This window comes from Pithys albifrons, chromosome 4, assembly GCF_047495875.1.
Source record: "Pithys albifrons albifrons isolate INPA30051 chromosome 4, PitAlb_v1, whole genome shotgun sequence".
Taxonomy (NCBI): domain Eukaryota; kingdom Metazoa; phylum Chordata; class Aves; order Passeriformes; family Thamnophilidae; genus Pithys; species Pithys albifrons.
In genome coordinates this window covers 18,617,448-18,641,795 of record NC_092461.1, presented here as the reverse complement: position 1 = coordinate 18,641,795, position 24,348 = coordinate 18,617,448, and the positions used below count along the sequence as shown (strand labels likewise).

Here is a 24,348-nt window from a genome sequence, read left to right as displayed (position 1 = left end):
TTAAATTGTAACTCTGATTTATAATCTCTTTTGTGTTGGGTTCGTTTCTCCTACCAGTTTACCTTTTAGCAGGCCCAGCACCCTATGACACTGGACTGTAACTTGAAGCCATAGGAAACCCTCTGGGCTTTATGAAGAAATTATCTCTCTGTTTTTACCTTAGGTTGCAATTTTTTTTTAAATGATGGTGGATCCACTTTATTACCAACAAAGCATTTCCTTTAATTGACATGCTGCCCCATACCACTTAAATGACTAATTGGACTACAAATTGCTCAGACTCTGCGATTTATTTTTCATCTCATTTATTGCAGGCATGAATACAGGAACAGGTAAACAGTTGAGCCGTAAAAGTTTCTCTTTAGACATGTTTTCAACAAAATGCCATCATACACTCTCTGATGATACACGCTGCTACTCAGATGAAACAAAATGGTGCGAGCAGTCTTACACTAAAGCTGCTACCCACCAGTCAAAGCTGCAGCTGCCAAAGAAGCCTTCCCCTCCACTCACTCTCTGTTATCTTCCCTCCTTCTCCATGTCATCTACAGCTTCTTTTACGGCACTTAACTTTACAAAACACAGTTGTGAGGCTAATCTTACATGCAATTACAGATCAGTCTCAGTATATTTATTGCAAACTCCTTAAACATTAGGACGTAAAAAAAAGAAAAAAAGAAAGGAAAAAAAAAGAAAAATCCTATAGCAAAATGACAAGTAGGTTTTCGTAGCAAATGAATCAGAAATATATTCAGAAAAAAATAAATAAAACTAAAGGCTTTTTGTAAACAGTTCAAAGAAAACATGATGCTACCTCCAATGAAACATTTCACTGCATTGCCAGCTCTGTTTGAAATGGGCACGTAGGCATCCTGTTGCTAGAGAGTTGTGAAGCAACAAACTGAAACCTTGGAGAAGTTAATTCTCAAATTTTGCACTTCCAGGGTCTATGAAACATCAAAAATCTGCACAGATTTGTGGGATCTGAGAGAGGTGTGGAATCTCAAATAACATTTCTAAAGAAAACCCAGTTGTTCCTTTTAAAACAAAATAGCGGAAACAGCTGAAACACACAAAACCAAAGCACAATTGGTTGGCTTCCATAAGAAACTGCAATATGAGAAAATATTTAACTCCTTGCATAGCTATTTAAATGGCCAATAACTTTTGCTGGAATCACCCAAACATGACAACATTGCATTCTGCCGCTTAGAGACTTCACACTGAAAAGCTGGGATCTGCTGACTGGGTCAGAGCACCACTTGGGGCACTGTTAAAAGCCAGGGCCACCTCTGATAGGCTTTACCAACATGGCTGTGGCACAAGGTTGCATCAACTACTAACAGATGGGACACAGCTATAGCAAAGCCTCTGTGCTTATGCCAGTGCAAGTTGTTATCTCAACTCTCTGTTCTCCCATAAGGGATAGAAGCTGTTCTGACAACAGGATATTTCTGGTGGTATATTTACACCTAATGTGCAAGGCTTCACAAATCATACCTCAAAGCTCAACCCTGGATGATGCAGCTGTGTCAGCAAGGGTTTGCAATGTAGACCTAACCAGAGGGACGTAAAGCAGGATTCATCTCACTTAACTTAATCAATACAAGGTAGACATTTAAGTCAGAGGCATCTCTGGAAAACAATTCCTTTGACCTCTCATCAGGTGAGAGCTGTTAGATGAGATGAACCCTTTCCCAGGAGAGCTGAGAGAGACAAACTCCTTTCAGCCATCCTTTCCTGTCACCAACTCTGGAGATCATGCTTCAGAAGGCTGCTGTTCAAATGCGTTATCTTTACACATGTCCATGTACATGATAATGATAGCCTGTGCTGGGCTTCATGCTGCCACAACTACATATGCAAGCTCATTAAAGCTAGCTCAGATACTTCTGCACTGTTATATAGATATACCCTCAGGCAGAGTATCCTTTCACACCTGTAAAGTTAAACTGTAGGGGCAAATCTAGACTATCCATCCCTCTTCAAAATGTTTATTGTCTTGTTTACCGTAGTTTTGGGTAACAGGTGTCCTAACACTGTAATTCCCAACTGGAGGTGAGGCAGAAGTATTTCTTCAGAGGATGTGAAAACTGAGATGCTGAAGCATGGCTGAAGAAGGTACATAGTAATAAAGAAAAAGGTGATGACATTCCACAGTTAAGTTTAGTTTGATACCAGTAAAAGAGTTTTAGTAAAGCTCCATTAGACTGCAGAATAGGAAATGGTGGCAGTCAGTGGATAAGACACTAAAACAAGACAAGGCAACGTATTTGGGGTTGTTTTGTAGAAAATGTCCCACAGAAACTAAGCAGCCACATGTGCCTTTCCCTCTTCTCTTGGTGGGAACCAAAGATGGAGGAGTCTCTGATCTTCCTCAGCTATCGCAGAGCATGCCTCAGCTAGAAAGACTTAGCCATGTAAAGTTACCTTGGTTCATATTTTTTGTTTTCCAGTTCTGACTATTTCAGCTGAAGAATTTTTATAAAATGGGAACAAAACTATTGCATATAAAATAATAAATTAGTAGAAATTAATAGACTGTTTATGAACCAGAGCATCTGATGAGCTGGTCTTAATCAGCTATTCAGTTTTGCCAAAGGCTTTTGTTTATGTGACGAGACTGTCCTAATGGGTAATTGGATTTGTTTTGCCCCCAGCCTCAAGGCATATTGTGGGTTTCCCAAAGTCCACCCCACGGCAATCTGTACAACTGAAGAGTGTGTTCAGATCTGGTTTTTTTCTGGTTTTTCTTTTTTTCTGGTTTTCCTTTTTTTCTGGTTTTCCTTGACAATGACTTTGTGAAACTGTTGCCAGTTCAAACACCATCAGGGGTTGCCTAACAGACAAAAGACCAGATTCAGCTGGAGTCAGCACTGTGCCGTTCTCAGCCTTACTTGGTTTGTCTCTCCCAAACCAGCATCTCTAATTATAATTTTTCTGTTATTTGTTCTTCAGAATGCTCACTCTCCCTTGGATGCAGACAAAAGGTGCTGCTGTTTCTCCTTCCCCAACACCTTTGGGAAATGGTAAGAAAAGAGTAACAGGACATGGAAGTTGCAGTCTTTTATGTCGGTGCATTTTTCCCTCCTTTATGATTTCCTCACAGGGATTTAATGTTCTTAATCAATTTTTAAGAACATTGGACTGATGAGTGGTCCATTAAAATATGAGGAACAGAAGTGTGCTGGCACTGTGTCTAGAAGGTGGTCAGTATACAAGACATATCTGATTACCCAGAAAAGTCAACATAGTGCTCTAAAATCTGCAGTCCAGGTTTGTTTCTGTGTCTCCTTGTGCCCACTGCTCATGTTGAGCCACTTGATTAAATTTTGTATTGTGATTTTTTGCCCAACACTTGTGCTGCATATTTTTAACAAATTTATGGAAAAAAGTTTTGGGTTTGGTGGATTTAAATGGGAAGCATAATGCAAATTTCTTGTGCCAGTAAATATAAAATAAGGAAGTCATTTTATACCTTCACATTGCAATCCACAGTCCTATGAAGCTCTCCAGAACTCTCATTTCAGAAAGACAGCAGAAGCTAACTCTGAAGGAAACCCAGTCTCACAGCAATCACTTCCCGGCCTCCACACAGACTAACTGCTTAAACTGAGATAAAGCCATCATAATCAGTACCAAATTAAGGGCAGTCTTTATCTTAATACAAACAAGAGAACATAGTGTACAGAGTAACAGAAAAATATACATCTTCAGCCATACAAAATGCACAAAAGCTTTCCTGTTGAAAAAGTACCTTGTAGCTGACAGTCAGATGTTGTTAGTTTTCTAGATGACCCTGCACTACTGAAGAAGGGGAAACAGAGAACTTTTTTTTTTCCCTAGGAAATATTTGGTAGCATTACCTGTATACCATAAAGTCCCTCCCTGTGGCAGCAGTTCGGCTAGTGCTGGTCCACCCACCCCATCTCATGCCTGAGAATGCTCCACTGGACGCAGAGGCTGCTTTTGTGTTGGAGGTGAACAGGATATATATCCAGGTGCAGCCTCCACAGGTTTGCCAGGACATACATGCTGATCAGTAGAGCCAAAAAAATGGGTATAGACACAGGTATGGCACAAACTACCACTGCTCTTGTTCTTCAAAGTGATCAATCAATTCATGTCAGTCAGGAGGGTGGTTTATTTACCCAGGAAGGAAAAAATTCTCCCTGGGTGAGTTATGTCCTCACCACTGAGACTCTTCAACCTTTGGTGCTGGGGCAGGAGATGTCTGAGCATGGGTGACCCTAATGCCTAGGCAGACTGGAGAAGGTAAAACTCCTCACTTACTTTAAAAAAGTCAGTACCAAGCTAGAAAGTCAGTAGCAAATTGCTTTAACAACTGATTTTTTTTAATGGAAATACAGTAAGATTTTGAAGGCTTAGGTCAAGATGACAAACTATAGGGAGTACTGGATATGTGTATCTCTAGAGTGGGGTGTCTTTCCCCTTTGCAGCTATTTATATCTCTGAGTGAAGGTTAAGGTTAGGAATTTAATAAGAGAGCCTTTTATTCTGTGGAGACTAACAGTCCTGGGGTTAGGATGTAATAATCATTCTTCTGCTTTAAAAACGGTTCTTTAACAAATAGCAGTAGCTCATTGCAATTTTCAGTTGTACAAAATGACATATTTTCTATGTTACTATCAAAATATTCTGCATAACATTAATTTCTGTGCACTTATTAACATATGTACAGAACAGTGTTTCCCAATAGAAATCAGTATGCTCCTTGCTAATCCTTTTTGCCCTAGATTTACCAAAACCAAACCAGAAATTGAGTTAATAGTATAAAATCTCAGGAGAGATAAAGGATTGAAGGTTTATTTCCCAGCAGCAAATGAATAAAAGAACTCCTTCAAGTTAAAGTCTAGCTGAGACATCATTTTAACAAACCGTGGTGAATCCAGGCGAGCCAGGAATATCACACATTTTCCCGATGCATTATGTTGAGTACACAGAAGCAGAGGAATGTAAACAGACAGAAGGCACATGAAAGGCCCCAATCCATTCTCCATCTGACGGAAGTGCGAATTTCATAATTCTGTCATCAAGAGTCTTTTCATCATTTTCTCTCTCTCAAGTTCACGCCTCAGAGTCTCAGCACTGTGTAATTAATGCACAAACAGCCAATTATGGGAACAACAATAAGTCTCAGATTTCAATTTAAAATAATTAACATTTTCAAAATACCACAAGAGGGGATAAAAAGGTCAGACTCAATTCCATGAAAAAACTGATAAATGAGGGCTGATTTAAAAACAAGTACCGCTTGATATTTCTGAAGAGCAAAAAGAGGCAAGAAAAAAGAACATAAAAAGATCCACATGGCAAAACAATTTCAGATTTCATCTAACCCCCATTAAAGGCTACTGATATCAAAGGAGGCTGGACTAGGACTCCAGAAATAAAACAGGTACAACAAATGTCATAATGAAATACTACTGTTACAGCCACATGCTCCTTGGCTTGGTCTGATACTGGAGGATGTCCATACATGCTGAATTTACCACAGTCCTGCACATACCAGGGTATGGGAATCAGAGCCTGAAATCACATACCGATTCGCTCCAGAGCCCACAGGCTCTGTACCACTGGAAATGCCCTGGGTTAGTGACTCCATTTCTGAAACTGTTTGCTTTGTTGTTCTGAAAATTAGGTATCTAGTGCTTGTAAATCGGTTTGGAGATTTAAACTGTAGTGCAGAAACCTTGCAGCCCATTCTTGGACAAGCAGGTGCAGAATCACCCATTTGTGCTTGAGACATCCTACAGAAGCTGAGTTCAGTACTACAGATTCAGAATTACATTTTCACTGGAATAATAAATTTTTAGAGGCATTAGAAATGTTGAACAAGTGTGCCGGTGCTATTAACCAACATCTGAAAAAAAAATAACAACCAAAAATGGGAATAGACTGTGAATCCAAAAGTAAAACTGATTCATTTACTATGATGCCAAAGAAATACTTTTCAACATAAGCTTTGTGCTCTAGAAGGCCTGAACAAATTCATTTGTACATTTGTATTCTGCAAATTATCAGCCTGGGAAATCCAACTTTTATTAAATTTTTGAATAAAAACCAGCACACAAAATCAATTGGATAAAGGAAACCTGATAACAGTCTGGCTGTAGAAAGATGGATAGGTTGTTTCTCTGAGAAACTACAAGAAAGACCACTGTAGTCTGACATGACTGAAAAATAATAATAAAAAAAAAAACAAGAAAGAAAACCAATGCCTGTTTTTCATTTAGGAGAACAGATATTTCTGAACCTCAGCTTTCCCCCATGGACATTTAATTTCAAAAAAAATTGCAACAGCAATTATTAAAACAAAACCTTTGTGTTACTTGCCTCAGCAAAATCCACAAAAACATTTCTTGGCCACAGAAATGGTACACTTCTGGTTGCAGCAGTTAATTAAGGTAGTAGGTTTTTTCGCAGAGCAGAGAGGAGTTACTGATATTTCTTTACATAACCCACCTATTCTGAAGTATCTTTTGGTATGAAAGAAATGATATTTTATGGTAATTATGACAGAAAAGGGGAAACCAATCTGATTCCTTTAATGCAGAGAGCATCATAGTATTTCTGTGACTGAACTGCACAGTACCTGTCTGCCAGCGAAATCGGTTTATGTGACGTATACACTGTCTGGACCGTCGGAGTCGGTACAGTCTCTGCCAGAGACCTCAGTACAGGTGATGGAGTTACCAGTGTTATCTTAGGAGATGACTGCACTGCACAGCACTGTAATTTGCTGTCTGTAAATTCTGCCTAAAAAAAAGTATACACACACAGAAAGAAAGAAGATGTAGTTAGTTTCTACCGGTCTTACTGTCAAATTCATCGCCAAACACTCAGTAACAACTAATAATGAGAACAAATGGGAGACTGCAACTATAACTTCTCAGTGCAACCTCTGTAGATGCTGAACAGTCACCTCTTTGGGTGCCTGAGGGACAAGCCTCATTGCAACATGCGCTGGGAGATGACACTGCACATATGGGACTGACAGCATTCACATAAAATACATAATCAGCTTGGAGAATGACACTTATTATTGCATTTTCCCTAAAAATAACGCAGAATGCTGACAACATGAGATTTCTTTAATAATCTTCACAAATTTTGTATAATTTGCTGCTGTGTCTTCTGACTACTCTGTTTTGTTAACAGCTAGGAGTCTGGGCTTTCAGGAGTCCATGCTTCAAAGTCTCCATCCCTTTCCCACATTTGCTAACTGGAAAATGCCTCAACTGAAATATTCTTGCAGTATCCAGTAACAGGCAATGTTAAAACAATATTGGAAGTGCTGATTTAAGACAACCAGCAGGGGAACATCTCCTGACTGGGCTACGTTTACAACCAGCGCAGGAGGACCCATAAAGATCAAACAGCTCTGTCTTGTTTTTTAGTATGGATTGTTTCTCATGTCAAACTGCAGCAGGTAGTGCCTGTAGTGCATGTATGACCCTGAACTGGGGCGATCGCGGAGCAACTGCAGTTGTCAGTGTGTCAGGATCATTAGAACATGTGGCTACTGGTGTCAGCTGCATTTTTTCCTTGACAACTTTTTCTTCTGAACCTGGCTCAGACTCTAAGGCAGGGAGGAAGAAAGTCATCATCATAAGCAAGCTGCTATTTGAATAGCAACACTTTTTCAGTTTGCATTAATTATTTTTCAAATTCTGCAAGCCTCACAGGAGCAATGTGAAAGACAAACAAATAGTTTAAACAGTGGTAAAATTATTTAAGCCCAGGATAGAATGGCTGTGTTAGGTTTGCTTGCTTATTGTAAGTTTTTAAATGTATAAAGACATCTGATACATTCCAAGATAACCTCTGATGTAAAAGGAATTCCATTAATTCCACAAAATCAGTAAAATGGAAAATGTAAAACCAACTAGAGAAACTCTCCTCCCAATCCTGGCCAATTATGTGTCTAAATATTGGCTAATACAACCTGTTCAAAATTCTCTGTAGTTCAACTGTTAAAACTCAACTTTACAAGCTGAAGAGGTATGAAATTTGATGCTCCTCATACAGGATCCCTGTGCTCCGAGGACTGCCAGATCTTATTTTCTGGCATGAGAAGAACCATCACTGTGAAGCTGATGAAAATTCTCCCAGCCTTACTGAAATCAGCAAAGTGATGATAAATTACACTTTCTGAAGAATTGTCTGGAGTCCTATAGTGTGTTTGCTTTGGGTAATTGTTGTACGGTATATATCTAAAGCATTTTTATATGTATCTGCTTGCACAGTATGCCTAAGGCAAATATTTAACTGAGCTAAACGGTTATAATTTCATTAATTTAAATCTATGTGAGTTATACCATCCTCAGAATATGGCCATCATGCCTGCCATTTCTCTACAGAAGTCTCTGAAATTCAGAGGGTTCCTGACATGAAGCTTATATTTAAACATTTCAGGTAACCAAGTTCTCTAATTTTATCTCTGATAAAATCAACACAACTGCAAACACAACACCAAATTGGAAGCTGTACATGAAAGGTGAATGTCTAAATGTCACTATTCATAGTTCTTTTCCCACTCAATAACATTTCATTGTTTTCTTTCAAGCAACAACAACAACAACAACAACAACAACAAAAAGGTGAAGGGGAAGCAAGCAAGGAAAGAAAAAAACCCCAAGAAAATAAACAAGGAAAAAGATCAACAAATGTTACCATCTGGGTCTGTCTGTGACTGGAGATCACTCTGCCTGCAAGTCCTACCACTGATCTAAACTCTTCCCTTTCAGCTCCCACCTGATTCTCAAGCCCTAAGCAGTGCCCATACATCAGGATGAAGTGAAATGTTGCTGTGGAGAAGCACATCTCTTTGGGCTGGGACAGAAGGCCATGAAATACAGGACCAAAGCCCAGTTGACCTTCCTAATTATTTTCTCATCTTTTTGCGGCCCTATAGGTAGCTGCTTGTTTGTCACAGGTATTTGTACATTACTCACTAAAAGGAATGTATGGGATCATATGATGGATCACACAATGATAAGTTTTTATTGTAATGGTGTTTGTGATCTATATTCTGCTCTCCAATGTGCCCAGAGAAATAGAAATTGATGGGGAAAAAATGGAATTTCAGAAAGATTAGTTTGAATTTTATTTTGCTGCTTCTCTCCCAAGAGAAAACATAACAAAAATGTCAACATTTGAATTTGCCATTTTCTGCAAGATGGAAATTTCTGTGGGTAAATATATCAGCGTACCTTCTCTTTATATTTTAAAGTTCTGTCTCTCCCAATGATGAAAAGTTACATCACTCTCCTAAATTCTGCTTTCATCATAACTGTCAGAGACAGAAAAATAATATCCTGACAATCATTACTAATAGTGGGAAAGGTATTTTGGGGGCACATCTTTTTCCTCAGATAAAATAGTACTATGAAAGATACAAGCAGTGCAGCTTTGGGTTAGCTTTTATCACATCTGGACTTGGCTGACCTAATGAAATGTTGCTGTGACATATTCCTGTGTACTTTCAAACACATTTGATTAGAGCTCAGCAGTGCCACTTATACAGGTTGGGGAGCCTAACTAATGCTGCCTTTAAAATACCTATTTGGAGAAAAAACACATTTACATAAAAGCCTCTGATCAGGTTTACTGTGAAAGAAAAGCCTCTTTCTTTAAATAATTAAATATGGACAGAACCTGCACATGCCCCAACAGTGAATGATGTTACTTATCTCTGATTATATGCCAGATATAGATTGCTGCAACCAGTAAAAGTTAAGGTCAAAGTCTGAAATACTTCATTTTGCAAATGTAAGTTAAAAACTGTAAGTAATTTTACTGGGGTTTATAAGCAGAGAGTTTCCTATAGAGTAATTTATTTTGTCATACTTACTACAGAATGCCTCTACCATTAAAGTAGGACTTGGACTGTACGTACTTTTTTAAATTGTCAAATCATTGTTTTCTGGTCTTATGCAGTTTACCTTACCAAAATCCCTAAGTCACATCTTCTGTGAAAGCTTAACAAGAATCAAATTCAATACTGGATTCAAGTTATCAGGTAAACATGGAAGTTTATACAAGGGTACCATCGTAGTCATCAACACACTAACTGTAATTCTTCCTTCAAATTCAGGTGTAAATTCAATGAAAATCAGGGTCCTCTCCATGATGGCACAGGAGGCAGTTTCAGGCAGGAGGCCATGCAATTGCTAGACAGAGGACTAAGTCTTCCCATTCCCTTGTTGCTCTTTTGAAAGATACTATGAAGCTTCACAAGTGTCCTCTACAGTCCTGAACCGCACATTTTGGGATCGACTTCATAGCGGTGAGCCTTGACCTTTGACTCTTAGTCCTCTGTCTAGTAAGCAGCAGTGTCTGAAAGCAGGCAATATTTTGTATAATGGGAATATTTAACTGATTAATTCCTACTTGGAATTTATCTTTTTTATTTTTTGAGGACTGCTTAGTGCATAGATTTCTAACACTTAAAAAATCTGTTGGAATTGTGTTAAAACACAGTTTTTTCAGTTGCATGTTCTACTTACAGAAAACTGTGGTACTGTTGTAAAAGGATCGAAAAAAGGATTAGATGTATCGGCAGGGAATGTCTTTATCTTTAAAAAAGATAAAGAAAAAGATGTTACTTTCAGAGCATAAAAATGCAAAAGAAAAAAAGCAGCAAAGCATTGCAACTACAGTGACATATCCAACAAATCAGAGCAGTTCAGCATTGCTTGGACTAGACCAAAAAAGACCCCTCCAAAAATGCATACAGAAACCTGATGATGAATAATCAAAGCATAAATATGAAAATTTGATAATTTTACCATGTAATTAAATGTTGTGCAAATATGGAGCAGATTTCATACAATATATCTTCCAATTCTGTCAACAGCCACTGGATTGTAGCCTGCCTCCTTCAGCCAGCACTACATTTTAAGATACGCAACAGGAAGTGCAGGAGCAAATTCTGCTGTACAGGAACTTTGGCTAAAGAACTTGGCTTTACATATTTTAGACTTCCAAATTTTCACTTACACAGTTGCTGCCAAACAATCACATAAGGTGGGACTGAAAGAAAATCATATATTTAAAAAACACTGGGGACAACTGTTTGTTTCAGACAACTACAAGGCTCTGTGTTGAGAGGAGAGCTGAGGACCAAGGATGACTCTTGAGGCTTTTTTGAAAAGAGCACAGAGATACAGAGGTGAGAAACCAACACATCCATCTGCCAAGCAGCCTGAGAGCTCCCAGGGCTTGGTCCATGAGGATATAGGCTGTGGTATGACCAGACCCTGCTGGAAGTCACTTCTGCCCTTAAAGTAGTTTCAAACATTAGCTGAAATTAAAAATATATTAAAAGGAGCAATCTCTATCCCATTTCATTTGAATGATGTTTCTCGTGATTTTCCTCTTTAGAATGCAGACATTATTCATTCATGCAATGAGAGGACAAAATAGCAAATAAAGGTACCAGTTTTGAACTGCACTTCATGCTTTCCCTTTGGAAGACCACATTTTTCACTGTGAAGGTGTGTTTTTCACTTTATTATAGAAACTGCTGTGCATTGGTTTTAATGTATGTCTTCAATCATAATTTACTAACTACATTTATACAACTGTTGTTTAATAATGAGGAAAGCTACCCTGAGGGCCCTGAGCCCCTGTAGGCCAAAGAAAAACCTGGAATTATGACATCAAATATAATTAAGTAAATGTATGGTGTTTATTTTGTAAATAAAATAACACAAACATATTGGCTTATATGGGTACCATGGGAAATTAACAGCCATCTGTGGGCCCACTTTTGCAAACATGTGGAATTAAGCTTAGCTTTAATTGTCAGGCTTCATACACCCAAGGAGTATGTATAGGAAAGATACAGTTAAGCATGTAAGTAACTTTCTAACACAATAAAGGTGTTTGTAAATCAGTTACACGAGTACAAATAATCAAACAACTATGCGAGGGAGAAATTATTTTAAATCACAGTTTTCTATGCAAACATATTAAAGAATATTTCACAGTCCTTTTATACTCCTATATTCACATCTGTTAGCAGAGTGTATGTGCTCTGTATTGCTGATTGAACCTACTCACTGGATTGATGAATAGCTCCTCACAAGTTTGTTCTGTTACGTTATACCGAGAACCAAATCTGCCAACTCAAGGGCAGTTGTAGCATGCCTCACTCCTTTTTAGAGACAGCAAATACCCATGAGCCCAGGCTGACATTCTCAGGTTATTAAGGGTTTACAATATGATGTTACAGTACAAAGTACAAGTGTATTCAGTTACAAATAAAATATTTGAGCCAAAGGAAAAGAGGGTTGGAAAGCTGGTTGCTCATGTGTAGTATGAGTTTGATATTCTACAGCTAAAATCTCACTAATTTTGCTGCTTAGTCTCATTAAGGAAACAAAGCACAGTTACTGAATGCAGGAAAATAAAAATATACAGTATGATACTCAAGAGTCCACAGAGATCTGAGAGCAGAGGTACATAATAGGAATCAGCCCTGATTGCATGCTGTGACACACAGCCATGCAGAATACTCTCATACAAAATCAGCACTGCATCTGTGGATATCCATGAGGCCAGCCTACATATCAAAACATGACAAGAATTTGTTAATCTGGCTCAGTTATCAATGTGAGTACCTCTCTTAGGGAGCTGTGATTATTCCATCTTTGGAATGAGATAATCTCAACAAACGAAGGGACTCTCTAGGTTCTAAACCCATCAATGTCAGGCCTTTTGAAGAAACTGAAAACAGAAATTGGGGAACAGAGGGAAAAAACCCCCAAATCTATGTTTCATTTAAGAGTGACAAACAGAAAACATCCTGCTCAGCCTTTAGGATTTGTTCTTTCTTCCTCTCATCTATTTTTTCCCTCTGAGAACAGACCACTGTTACCCAAATGGCACAACAGAGTTTATTGGCTTGGCCCAGGCCTTGCTGTAATTGCTGCTGCCAACTTCCATAGGCAAGGCAGAGAGACAACACTGTTGTTGCCTCCTCAGCATTGCAAAGAGGTTCTTAACTATTGATGGCTTGTCTCTTCTGAGCAGGAAGTAGGTACAACGTCCTCATCCATACAATAGCAGAAAACCCCCATATGTTCAAGAGCACTTTTCAGACAGAGGATATGCAGGATGGGGTGACAGTAGTGTGGAATGCATCTGTTAAGAAACTGGTTTATGTGAAACTTTATCTGGAAATTTGAAAGGTTTTTTCACCCAGGAACACACTTTGGCCTAACTGTCCTGCATGTCCACCATGGCCAGCAGTGTGCTGACAACAGTAGCAGTTGCCAGCACCTGGAACGGGGAAGAAAACCCTGTGATTCCCACCCCACCACCCGAGGAAATCAATGTCATATGTGAGTCTCTTCCTGACCCTTGCACTAGGGCTGAGTTTATTGCATGAAGGCAAAACTCTCAGAGTAGCTCATAAAGCAAGAGAACTTTCTGACCAGAACCTAAATGTTAATACTCCTCACACAGCACATAGCCTCTCTCCCTGCCCTAGAAGGAAAATATACCATACTTTTAAATATCTCCTAACTCACGTGGCAGAAGAATACCCTTAAATTTTCTGGGGTGCTTTCTTCTCCCTGCTGTTGCAGCATCAGTTGAATAAGGAAGAAGAGCAGAGGCAACTCCACCACCTGCTGCAAACCTGCAGTTCCTCCAGCTTCTGGAGACCTTCAGCACCATCCAGGCTTTACCTGGGATGGCACACACAGAGGGAAAAGGTAGAGGGAAGAGGAGGTGGGCAGTTCTGTGTGCAGACTCTCATGAAGCTGAATGATAGCTGCTCAGACAAGCTATACACAGTAGCTGCCAGTGCGTGGACAAGCAGCTGAAGTCTGCTGTCTGCTTTCATATGAAACAAAACAAGTAATATCTTTTGAAGTTTACAGCTGGGCAGAATTCTTGCCTTGGCAGATGGAGCAGTAATTGCATCCATGTTGCAGAGCTGCTCACACAAGCACATTCTGGTACAGTCAGGCTCTTCCACAGGAGAAAAGGGTCTAACTGGTGTCACAGCAGCTACAGAAATATCATGAGCAACAAGAGATTAGAGCTGTGCTCTTGGTAACATCACAGACAGGCTTTTAAGTATAAAACTTGATTTCAGGCACACTTGCTCTCTCTGCAGGAGTGAAAACAGTCTTGCAGCCAAAGTCACAACCATCAAACAACCTTTAAGGCAGGTCCTGTAAGTAGCTGTCACGTCTCAACGGCATGGCATGAAAGGGGAGTGAAGGTGTTTGGCATTCCAGCAGCATCTCACATACAGAGGGCTTGTTTCACAACCTCAAATGCCCTTTGCTTGAAAGGTCAGGGTGCATTACCATAGCAGAACTACTTTGGACAAGTAGCTCCTTCTCTGGAATATTTAGCTTGGCAAGTTGAGAATTTACTTAGCTTAAAAAAAACCCAGTTGACTCTTAACACAGAAAAAAAAAGAATAATACGAAAAGGATCAGCATATTCTCAGGGAAAGTCCAGTGGTCAAGTAATCTTTAAGCAGAAAAATCTGAAAACCAGTCAAATGTAAGTCACATTGACTTTGTGTGAAAATTAGTGAAATTTTATTCCTGTGTGGATAATTTATTGCTAGGACTCAAGGATTCCTGTTGCATTATTATCTGTCCTTTGGGGTAACGTCTTTTGGCAGTATCTTTGACACAACCAGAAAGAATTAACAGCACAGACTTTCCTTGATATTTATACTTCAAGGAAGATTGAAGAAGCATGAAGGAAGAAAAAGGACAAAAGGGTGAGAAACTCTCCCTTTTATTTGCGTTTGTGCAAAGGGATCTTCTGGATGGAATTTAAAATCTCAGTAACCTGCTTTCCTGAAACACCTTGTAGATGAGTTAGGAGGAAAAACTGTAATTTTCTCATATAAGCAAATGGAAGCAGAGGCAGACAAAACAGAGTCCTTTTGTCAAGCCAATTGATATAAAATCAACTATTTCTGTATTTCTATTTACTGTGGCAAAAAGATACTATTTTTGGGAGAAGTGGGCTTAATATGGATATGTTCCCTTACATTTGGATACTGTATTCACTGCCCTGGCACAATTTTCTTTCCTTCCACAAAGGTTCAGTAACATTTTCTGCTGTTGACACTTCATTTCACTCCTATCCCCTATACCTTGACTGGAGGCATTTTTAACATGACGATGAAAATGTGTGATCTCAGTGGGTTTGCACTGTCACTTTGCATCCTGGGCAGATGGAAGACAAACTTTAGGCCAAATGCTTCACTAGATTCCCATGCATTGTGGCAAGCAGAGGCAAAGCTCCTAACATCTGAAGGGGGGCCATAAATAAAGCCCTCAGTATATGCATATAGACAGAGGAATATTCTGTGGTGCTTTATTTCAAAATACATGGTGTAAGTGGAATACCATGACATCGATATAGCACAGAGACTTTTTCTGCTCATTAAATTAGAAAACAACATCAGGCAAAACTTCTGGAGTACATTGAACTAGCATTTCCCAGTCCTGATGTTTGATGTGACTTCAAAAATCTCCCTTATAACTCTATCTGATCTTTGGGTCTTCTTGCTCATCTGGCAAAAATCTAGCAGTGAAAGGAGTTCAAGGAAATATTTCCAAGAACATTCATTGACTCCTAAGAATCAGTGCAAGTGAATCCAACTGTTTGACTCATCCGACCTGGTGAGTTTCCACAGGGCTGCCATACTGTACCCCACAGGTACTGCTTAATTCCTTTTGGTAAACTGAAAGAACTCCACTTTGAGAGTTATGTTCATTCCACAGTATCTTTGCTGAGATAAGTTCTCCTGGGATCCCCTCAAATGGTGAACTGTCCAATCCTCTGCTCACTGATGTACACCAGCCCTTCTCTGAACCTTGCTGCAGGATGAGTCCACCTGTCCTGCAACGTGAGCTGGCAGCATACACCATGTTCTTGATGCCTCATCAGCTGCTTGTACAACAGGGCTAATACTTTCCTCTCCATCAGGTATTTTCCTCCCTGTTAGAGGGACTTTTTGGAATCCTTCTTAACATAGAGGCATTTCCAGGAGGTGGTTGCATAGCTCCTTTACAGTGCTCCAGTGACTTCTGTCTCCCCAACAGATATCAAGAGAGTTTATGGCAGCGATGAACAAGGTTCAGCCTCTGCTAATGCTTGGCTTTGCTGCAGTTATAGCATTTCACAGATACTTAGCGCATAGTGGCTTGTGCCTACAGTATCAACCATACACTATTTACATGCAGGTCTGCCTAAATCACAGTAGTTAGATGTCTTGGATAAAATCCTGAATCTTCATGCCAACTTTTATACCAATTTGCAAGGGCAGCCCTGCAAATTTTGTTGGCACTAGTATCTTTTCTATGCTATCTTTAGAGGTCAAGTACTCTGTAGATTTTCACTCTAGGGATTGTAATTATGGGCTGCTAGCAAAGGGATTTCAGAGGTATTGGGAGAGGATGGAGGACAATGGTGATAGTGTTATTAAATCAGTCCAGTATCTCCACAGAACATCAGAAGGAAATGCATGTGCTGGATCCTTTTTACAATATAACTTTGCCTTGAGAATATTTTTGAGAAGACATTCTTCAAAAGGATACAGAGTAGGAACAATTCAGATGTGACAAAAACAAGACAGTGTCCATGTTCTCATAATCCTCAGGATTTTCAGTACTCCTTTGCTGATGCTGAGAAGGTGAGCAAACTTAAGCAGAACATAACCTCAGCAGGGCCTGTCAGCCTAGTCACCATCCCCTGAGGAAATCGTGGCAAGGCAAAATGATGTCACAGTCTTGGTGCGTTGACTAAAATGCAAACTAAAGATTGCAGCACTTTCTTGGTCTTTGTTTAGAACACAGAAATTAAGCAAATAAAAAGCAGTAGGTATACCCACTGGATATGGTTGCTCTCCAGCAGTTGCTGCACAGTAAGTTATTTGCATTGCTAGGACAGCTAATGCAAAGTTACCTTTTTTGCCCCATGGCCTTTACCAATGACATCAACGGTGATCCAGTGGCAGGTGCCTAGATTGCGTGCACAGCCAACAAAATGAAGTGGCATCTCTGCAGATGGAGGCTGTTGTCATAGAAGAAAGTCACTAAAGATGGATAACATGAAGAGGAGAAAATGAGTATTGTGATTCCTGCCAGTTGGGAGTGCCCCAGGTGAGTCATATATTTCCCGATTTCTCTGCCAGCAAGCAGACTGTACATGTATTTTGTACCAGATGGAAACTCACCACTAGCTACACCTGATTATTTCTATGAATAGACATTGACAGCTCATCCTCCAATGACTGTTAGTTCACTATGACTTATTAATATGGAGACTTCAAACCCAGGGACATTCCAACAAAGGCTGACTACTAACCACATAACATACCTGCACTTTTTTAAAACTCTCAGGATCACGTTCCTCTATTGAAAAATTACAATAGATTGGCACAAACAGTGTACTGCCTGACCCTGGTCCAACACAAACAAATAGTTTGTCTTTCTACTGTAATCAATCTCTACTTGTGTAAGAGCAAAAGCCGATTGAAGGTCCTTGAGTGTCCAGAAACTCAAATGACCACAGTCTCCTTGAATATCAGGATAGTAAGAAATACTTTGCATTAATTTTCTGTCCTATTTTTCTGGGCTATTGAGCTCTGCCAAAATCCCCAGGAGTTTATACAGTTCATTATTTCGAAGGAAAAGAATAGCACAGGTAGATTAAAGTCAGTGGACCTGCAGAAAGAGTGTTAAAATTACAAACTGGTGCACTATTTATACATCTATACAGAAGGACACTTGAGTGTATTTTCAACTTCAGCATGTGACTAGTCCCAGTAGCTACTGCAGCCTTAATCTAGGCATGTACCTACAAATTTTGGTGACCTCTCATGAATTATGATCTCCTCAAATAGACGGAAGAGTGCTGACTGCTGTGCTGCAGCTGTCTTGCTACTCTGAAAGTCTACTCTAAATTAAGCTTCTATATGAAAATACTAATTTCCCATCATAATATGTCACCTTTTTCTACAAGCATTAAGGAAGCAGAGCATTGCTTCTCTAAGGATACATAACTATTTGATCCTATTGATAAGATCAACTTGAGTAGAAGCTGAAAGTCTATAAGGAACAATGTTTTACTTGGTTTAAGATTCGTGCATGAACAAATTCAATCCCATATCTAGAAAATCTTTTGTGAGAAATGTTAAAAAATCCCACCCTATTTATTCATAACCTCACACCCTTGGCTATGGAATCATTCATATTGCCAGCCATCAAGCATTAAATAAACACAAAGATTCTGTCTTCACTGCAAGTAAAATCTTGTTGTGTTCAAATACAAGAGCTCATTAGGTGTATACATTTACAAACACCTGCATTGTAATACTTTGCCAATTCAGTGCCATGAAACACTTCAGATACCTCTGTGGCTGTCGGATATTGCCCTAAAAGCCAGTCTCCCAGTCTGAGACACTGTACTCAGTCATAGCCCATGGCTAAAGAGATTAGTTCCAGCCAATAGATAATCCAAATTAATTAGAGCTATTAGCACATAACTCACTCTCGACCATCCTTAATTACAGAAGAAATTTCTCCTTTGGCCCAAAACCACAAGAACTCTTTGGCTTGGCCCAGGAATGACATGACTTTCAATGCCAGAAGGCTCCCCTGTCATTTCGGCAGAGCTCTGCTTCTCCATAATTTGTTTGTTGGGCAAAGGATTCACAGACATCTCTGTGAAGGCAACTGAAGAAGATTATAATGTTGAAGTGAACAGGAAAAGTAAAAGAGAGAGAGGTCAAACAATGACAGTGCTCTCCATGGAGGTCTGCTTGTGGCCTTTCTTCAGGGGAAGAAATACACCGTGAATAAAATGCCACAAGCAGTTCCTGGCCCCCAGTTGATGACTTTCTGCCCATATCAGCAGGAGGTCACAGGGAAGCCAAACTGGAAGCTGGGGATTTCTTTTGAGGCATGATTCCAACACCTCTGCCTCCAAGACCCCTTCCCAGCACCATGTGGTGATGGAGGAGGCCAAACCACTGTTTTCTGGTAACCTCTGCTGATGTTATGGTCCCTGGCAAGATTACAGTTAACTCTTTTACTTCAGGAAAACCCTGAAGTCTTTCTAAATGTAAGAGGAGCAGAAAATCCTGTTTCTGGTCCTGTCAGCTTCGCAACTGAGGAACATTGAAGGGGCTTACAGCAATTTTTAAATGACTTCCAAAGAGCCTTGGAATAGATGAAAGCTATGACCCAGAATACCCTGTTTTCTTGGGGGAGGGGTGGCATCATTGTGATTTGTTGTTGGGTTTTGGTTTTTGGTTTGATTTCAGGGTTTCTTTCGCAATGCAGTGCCTGCTGGTTTTTGAGCATGCTTTCTCCTAGCTTGGGAACTAACTGTTCTTGGTGCAGGAGTATGCCCAGCTTCAGCCACACTTCAGCCTTTACCCACACTGCCTCACCGCCCCTCTTCTTGCTGAGGAAGAAAAGCGAAAGCACAATTTCCTCAACCCTTTTTCCAAACCACTAGCAGCAGGGCAGGAGAGATCCGAAGGATTAAATCCCTTTAGCGACACACACAAACATGAGCTCTGCTGACCACAGACATTTTGAAGAGAATAAGCTTTATCTGAAGTCTGGGCAGCTCAGCCACTGATGCAAACACATGGATTCTATCTAGATCTGAGAACTTGTGCTTCATGGTTATTAATTTTGACAGTTTCCTCAACTTGGTGGCAGCATGAGTGCCAAATTGTGCACAAATTCAGGTGGTCAGAAGCCCACTGTACTTGGCAAATGACTTCCCATCTTCAGCACTGCCAACAGGGCTCTCAGCAGAGCACGTGCACATGGCTTGGTGTGGGTGCCAGATGGCATGGATGGCTCCTTCATCAAAATCCATCCTATTTAACATCTGTCACTTTTCCAGGTGATGTTCCACAGCACTGGAGCACTTGCAAGACTGTAGCCAACCTTTTGGCAAAGGACCAGTAAATGACATTAACTCATTAAATGAGTTTTGTGGAGGTTCACTTTCCTGACCTCACTGGCTGTGTCTCCTTAGAGGGTAGGAGCATTTGGTCTTGGGTTGCTGAACATGAGAACAATGCTGCACCATAAAGCAAGCCATAAGTCAACAGTTCTCCAGTGATGGGTTTGTGGCCAAGTTCCAAGAAAGAACTCCAAGAAGTATGCAAGAACTGTTTTCTATTCATGAGGCTTAAAATGGATGTACAGAACATCTACCTATGCAGAAATTTTCTACCTCAGCTCAAAACAGTTTAGCATTTTGTTTTTCTGAGGATGATACAACGCATAAAGAACAGAACAGGATCCTTTCTACCGAGTTCAGTGGTGTTCAATCCAGTTACCATGAGAGTTAATACTCCTATTTTCTTCCTTCCACACTGGAATTACTATTTTCTTCTATGATATGCAATATCTAGGACAAGGCACTGAAACCAAGGAATTACCATAGATATGTTGAGGTTTATGCAAACTTCAATTTTATCAGTTCTTCAGAATAACTTACTGATTATTCTATTATTGCCATTTCTCTGAGTTATAAGAGCTGTACTAGACTCTTGTATAATGTCAAAGCAACAGATCTATATGGATGTAAATCTCACAAGTCAATGACTGTGTCTCTGTTTCGGTTTTGCTTGCTAGTAGAGAGACTACAGGAATTAAATATAAATTATGTTTCATTAGAGCATTTATTGTGAATAACAGCAAAAAGTAGAGGATGAATTGGTAGACAGGCCACAAGAGAAAATCTCTGGTTACTTAGATACCACTTGTGGTTCATCAGAAGAGACTGCTCCTGCTTAGGAATTCTCATCAGAAAATGCCTAGTTTATTCAACCTGAATGTATTATGAAAGAGTTGTTGATGATTCAATTTTCTCTATACCTGAAAAATATATGTATTACAAGATTTCACTCAGCATTTTGTCAGAGAAGTTTTTAATGCCTAATTTAGAAAAGACATTTTGGTTGGAAACATGAGTTCATTGAAATAATTATCAAACATTACTTGAAATTGAAACACTTCACAACTGCTAAAATGAAAAAAAGTCAAACTGGCCCGATCTTTCTCTCTACTCTTTTAAACTCTCTCTGACATTTAGTTCATGATATTTTCCAAAATATAGGCTTTTGAGAGAAAATGTAGACAACCAGATTTTACTTTAATCAAAGAAGAAAAAAATCCGGTCTGATTATTCAATTAAGTGGCAAACAAAAAGAAAGTTTACTTGCTCTTTTGCTGGCTTTTCAAGTTGAGTCACCCAGCCAGACAAAAACAGTTCAGAAAGCAGATGTTTCCATTTTCTGTGGGAGCTTAAAGGCATTCAGTTGAAATTCCACAGAACAGCCAAGCAGTTAGCATCACACTTGCTATCACACTAGAAAAATGTGAATTAGAATTACACATATATCAACTCATTAGTTGGTTGGAAAGAAAACAAACACACAATAGCTACTCACTGGAATCTAAATGAAAATGTCAATAATCAGTGAGGAAGAGGGATTAGGAACTTCACAGCTGCTGAGACAAAAGGAATAATGTACTTATGAGGTCAAAGGAAAGGTGATTAATATGCCTTTATCAAAAGTCTTTGAGACATAATAGCTTCATCACTATACTTATCTCATTGAGAGAAAACATAAAAAGATATATCTAGTTTCAAACAGACTTTACCCAGAAGCTGAACGTTTTTCTATCACACAGATTCCTGCAGAGTGGAAAAGGACACTCAACCAGTACAAAGCGTTGCCGCTCTGTGTCTGAAAAGCCCTGTCTATCCATTGTTAACTTCTGTTCTTCTTAGACAGAGGTTATACCTGCTTACTGCTGCTCAGGACATGAAACACATTCACTTGAAAAGTAAAGCAGTAATTTGAAATAAAAAAGATACTAAGCAAAAGTATGTTGAACATATCAGACCTGATTTACAACAATATGCAAGTTATAAAAGATTTGCTAAAGATTTGCTTTCTCAGCTTGCTGTAGGAGGTAGATGTCAGTCAATTTAAAATATGTTTGCTTTTATTTGGTTCCCTTCACTTATTCTGATGTTGATTTCAAGGAAAAGAGAAAGCTGCTACTGACATGTAGTGGATCATAATTTTTATGTGGAGGAGAGATAAAAGGATTGCAAGTAATGTTTTCCTTTTTTTAACCTTTTTAAGCTACAATAATGTTCATGACCCTAAGGTTTTCTAACTTTCCTAAACACTGCTGAAGGGATGGAAATCTCTATCACTTCAGAGGCACTTAGAAAAGCTCTGGACTAAAAATTGTTAGTGCACTAATTGCACAAAAAGAGAAGCACATAGGCAGTCTTGCACTGCCCTGTCTGTGGTATCAGGCAGTTTCAGATGCTCTTCATGATCAGGGAGCAGACTTTGTAGGATCCCGCCTCTCAGTTGGCCTCAAGTCACTGTTACTGCAGTCAAACACATCCTAGACTCCCTCCCACAAATTGATCAAAAATTATTTTAAAGTAACTTCAACAACCACAGTACTTCACTGTGGAAGTACTACTCCAGAAACTACACTGTTTGCAAATGTACTTTATCACTCACATGATCCTTAGGAGAACCATCTATGAAACCACAGGGTTTCATAGATGATTTGACCTAAAGCTAAGTAATTTTGTTCATGGGGTTAGCGCTGAGCTGGATCAGTGATCCAGCTCCTGACACAACCCCATTAAGGCAACTGGAATAGATTAAAACACCCAGCACCCATCTACAGACAGACCTAAGTGTTCAGCTGTGACACCACAACCTCAATCCTCCAGCTTCACAGGCAAGTCTATAAATGAACTACCCATCATAGAGGCACAGCAAACATTCTACTACTGTTCAACAATCTCGCAGACATTAGTTACAGAGCATTTTTCTGATTCTACCTCCATGCAGGTGGTAGAAAATCCTCCAGTTTTCTGGCATAAATATCTTCTTAAATAAGATCACACCATGTGACAGGTCTGCTACAGAGTCCAGCCAAACTTTTGAGTTCCAGGACCAGCTCTGCTTGCATGATCTGGCAGAAACCAGATTTATGGATAGGCATTTGTTCATTTTACAATTTGTACAAACATGAAGCAGGCACATGGAATGTTAGAGAATGGTTACAACAGCATATTAAAAAGCACAGAAGGTGACAAAAAGGTGACAAAAAGTAATTGTATGTGGCAGAATTTATCACCTCTCCAGGGTAAAGCTTATCCCCTCTTGATCCAAACTGTCTTCTGGCATTGCACCTTACCTTCATCTCAAGTTTTATAAAATGTTAGCCAGTGGACCATTGATTATTTAAAAGCAGTGAATTAGTTGATACATGCCTGAACTATTTTCCATTTAACACCTTCCTCTGTTTTTGGTACCTTTTCTTGCTCATGTACACATCATATCCAGTTTATCACAGTGTCCACAGTTGCAAAGTCAGCAATGGATTTTGCTTTGTGGATCTTTTTATTTTTTTGAGAATTTACTTTCAATTAATTAAAGAAATAGAGAAGTGTTGAATCATCTGTCATACATCTACAGAGCACACCCACTTGTTCTTCTGCTCAGCAAACAGATAAAGGGGAAAAATATACTGAGCCAATGAATTTAAATAATTTTAAACAGATGAAAAATAAAAAGCAAATCTAGATGTTTACAGTTCATCTTTTAGCATTCTCTCCTTTTGTTCCTTCACTGACTACTTCTATAATGGACAGATGCGAGCTAATCCCAAACAGCTCAGTATCAGTCAAAGAGCTCCACAATTTTCAGTGAATTTTAAACTAAGATTCAAGAGGCAGTTTGTGAACCTGACACACAGTTATCTTGCATGTTAGTAATTCAACAGACAACTTATGCGACTGGCATCCACCAATAAAGTCCTGTACTTGAACATGCAGAGCTACATATCAGTTGCAAGTCCAGTTTATAATGCTTTACGTATTCATCAATTAGTCTGGTTGCCCAAATGCTATGATTTCTTTTAAACATGCTAAGTCCCATCCCTAGTTACTAACATGCTTTATGTAACCTACTTGACATTCAGGTAATCTGCATTTGCTTGAATCAGATTGTGTGCTTCCAGCAGCCTTGGCCTGCATGGACCACTGAGCACTTCCTGCAAATCCCCAGTCAAACTGAATCTTGTGCTCAATTTGCCTGGGTGTTACAGTGCACCCCTTCCCATTGTGTTCTCATCCAGTTGGTGCCCTTTTCTTGTAGCTGAAAAAATGGTCCTTTACAATATGAGTAAATTTAGAGTACTCCTTGAGTTCACATGGAACTAGATTTACTGCCTGTTGCTATAAGTTTTTTGTGTTGAAGTT

The 24,348-nt window shown here is 39.4% G+C and overlaps 1 protein-coding gene across 1 annotated transcript in view; it reads right to left on the bottom strand.

Moving 5' to 3' along the window:
* Positions 1 to 294: 294 nt before the first annotated feature.
* EPB41L4B (erythrocyte membrane protein band 4.1 like 4B) overlaps positions 295 to 24,348 on the bottom strand; it is a 167,805-nt gene continuing 143,751 nt past the window's right edge. Inside the window, exons 23-25 of the mRNA XM_071553589.1 lie at positions 10,533 to 10,601; positions 6,617 to 6,780; positions 295 to 5,109 (exon numbers count right to left, since the gene is read on the bottom strand). Of these exons, the coding sequence (XP_071409690.1) occupies positions 5,040 to 5,109; positions 6,617 to 6,780; positions 10,533 to 10,601 (303 nt within the window). The 3' untranslated portion in view covers positions 295 to 5,039. The remainder of the gene's footprint in view (positions 5,110 to 6,616; positions 6,781 to 10,532; positions 10,602 to 24,348) is intronic.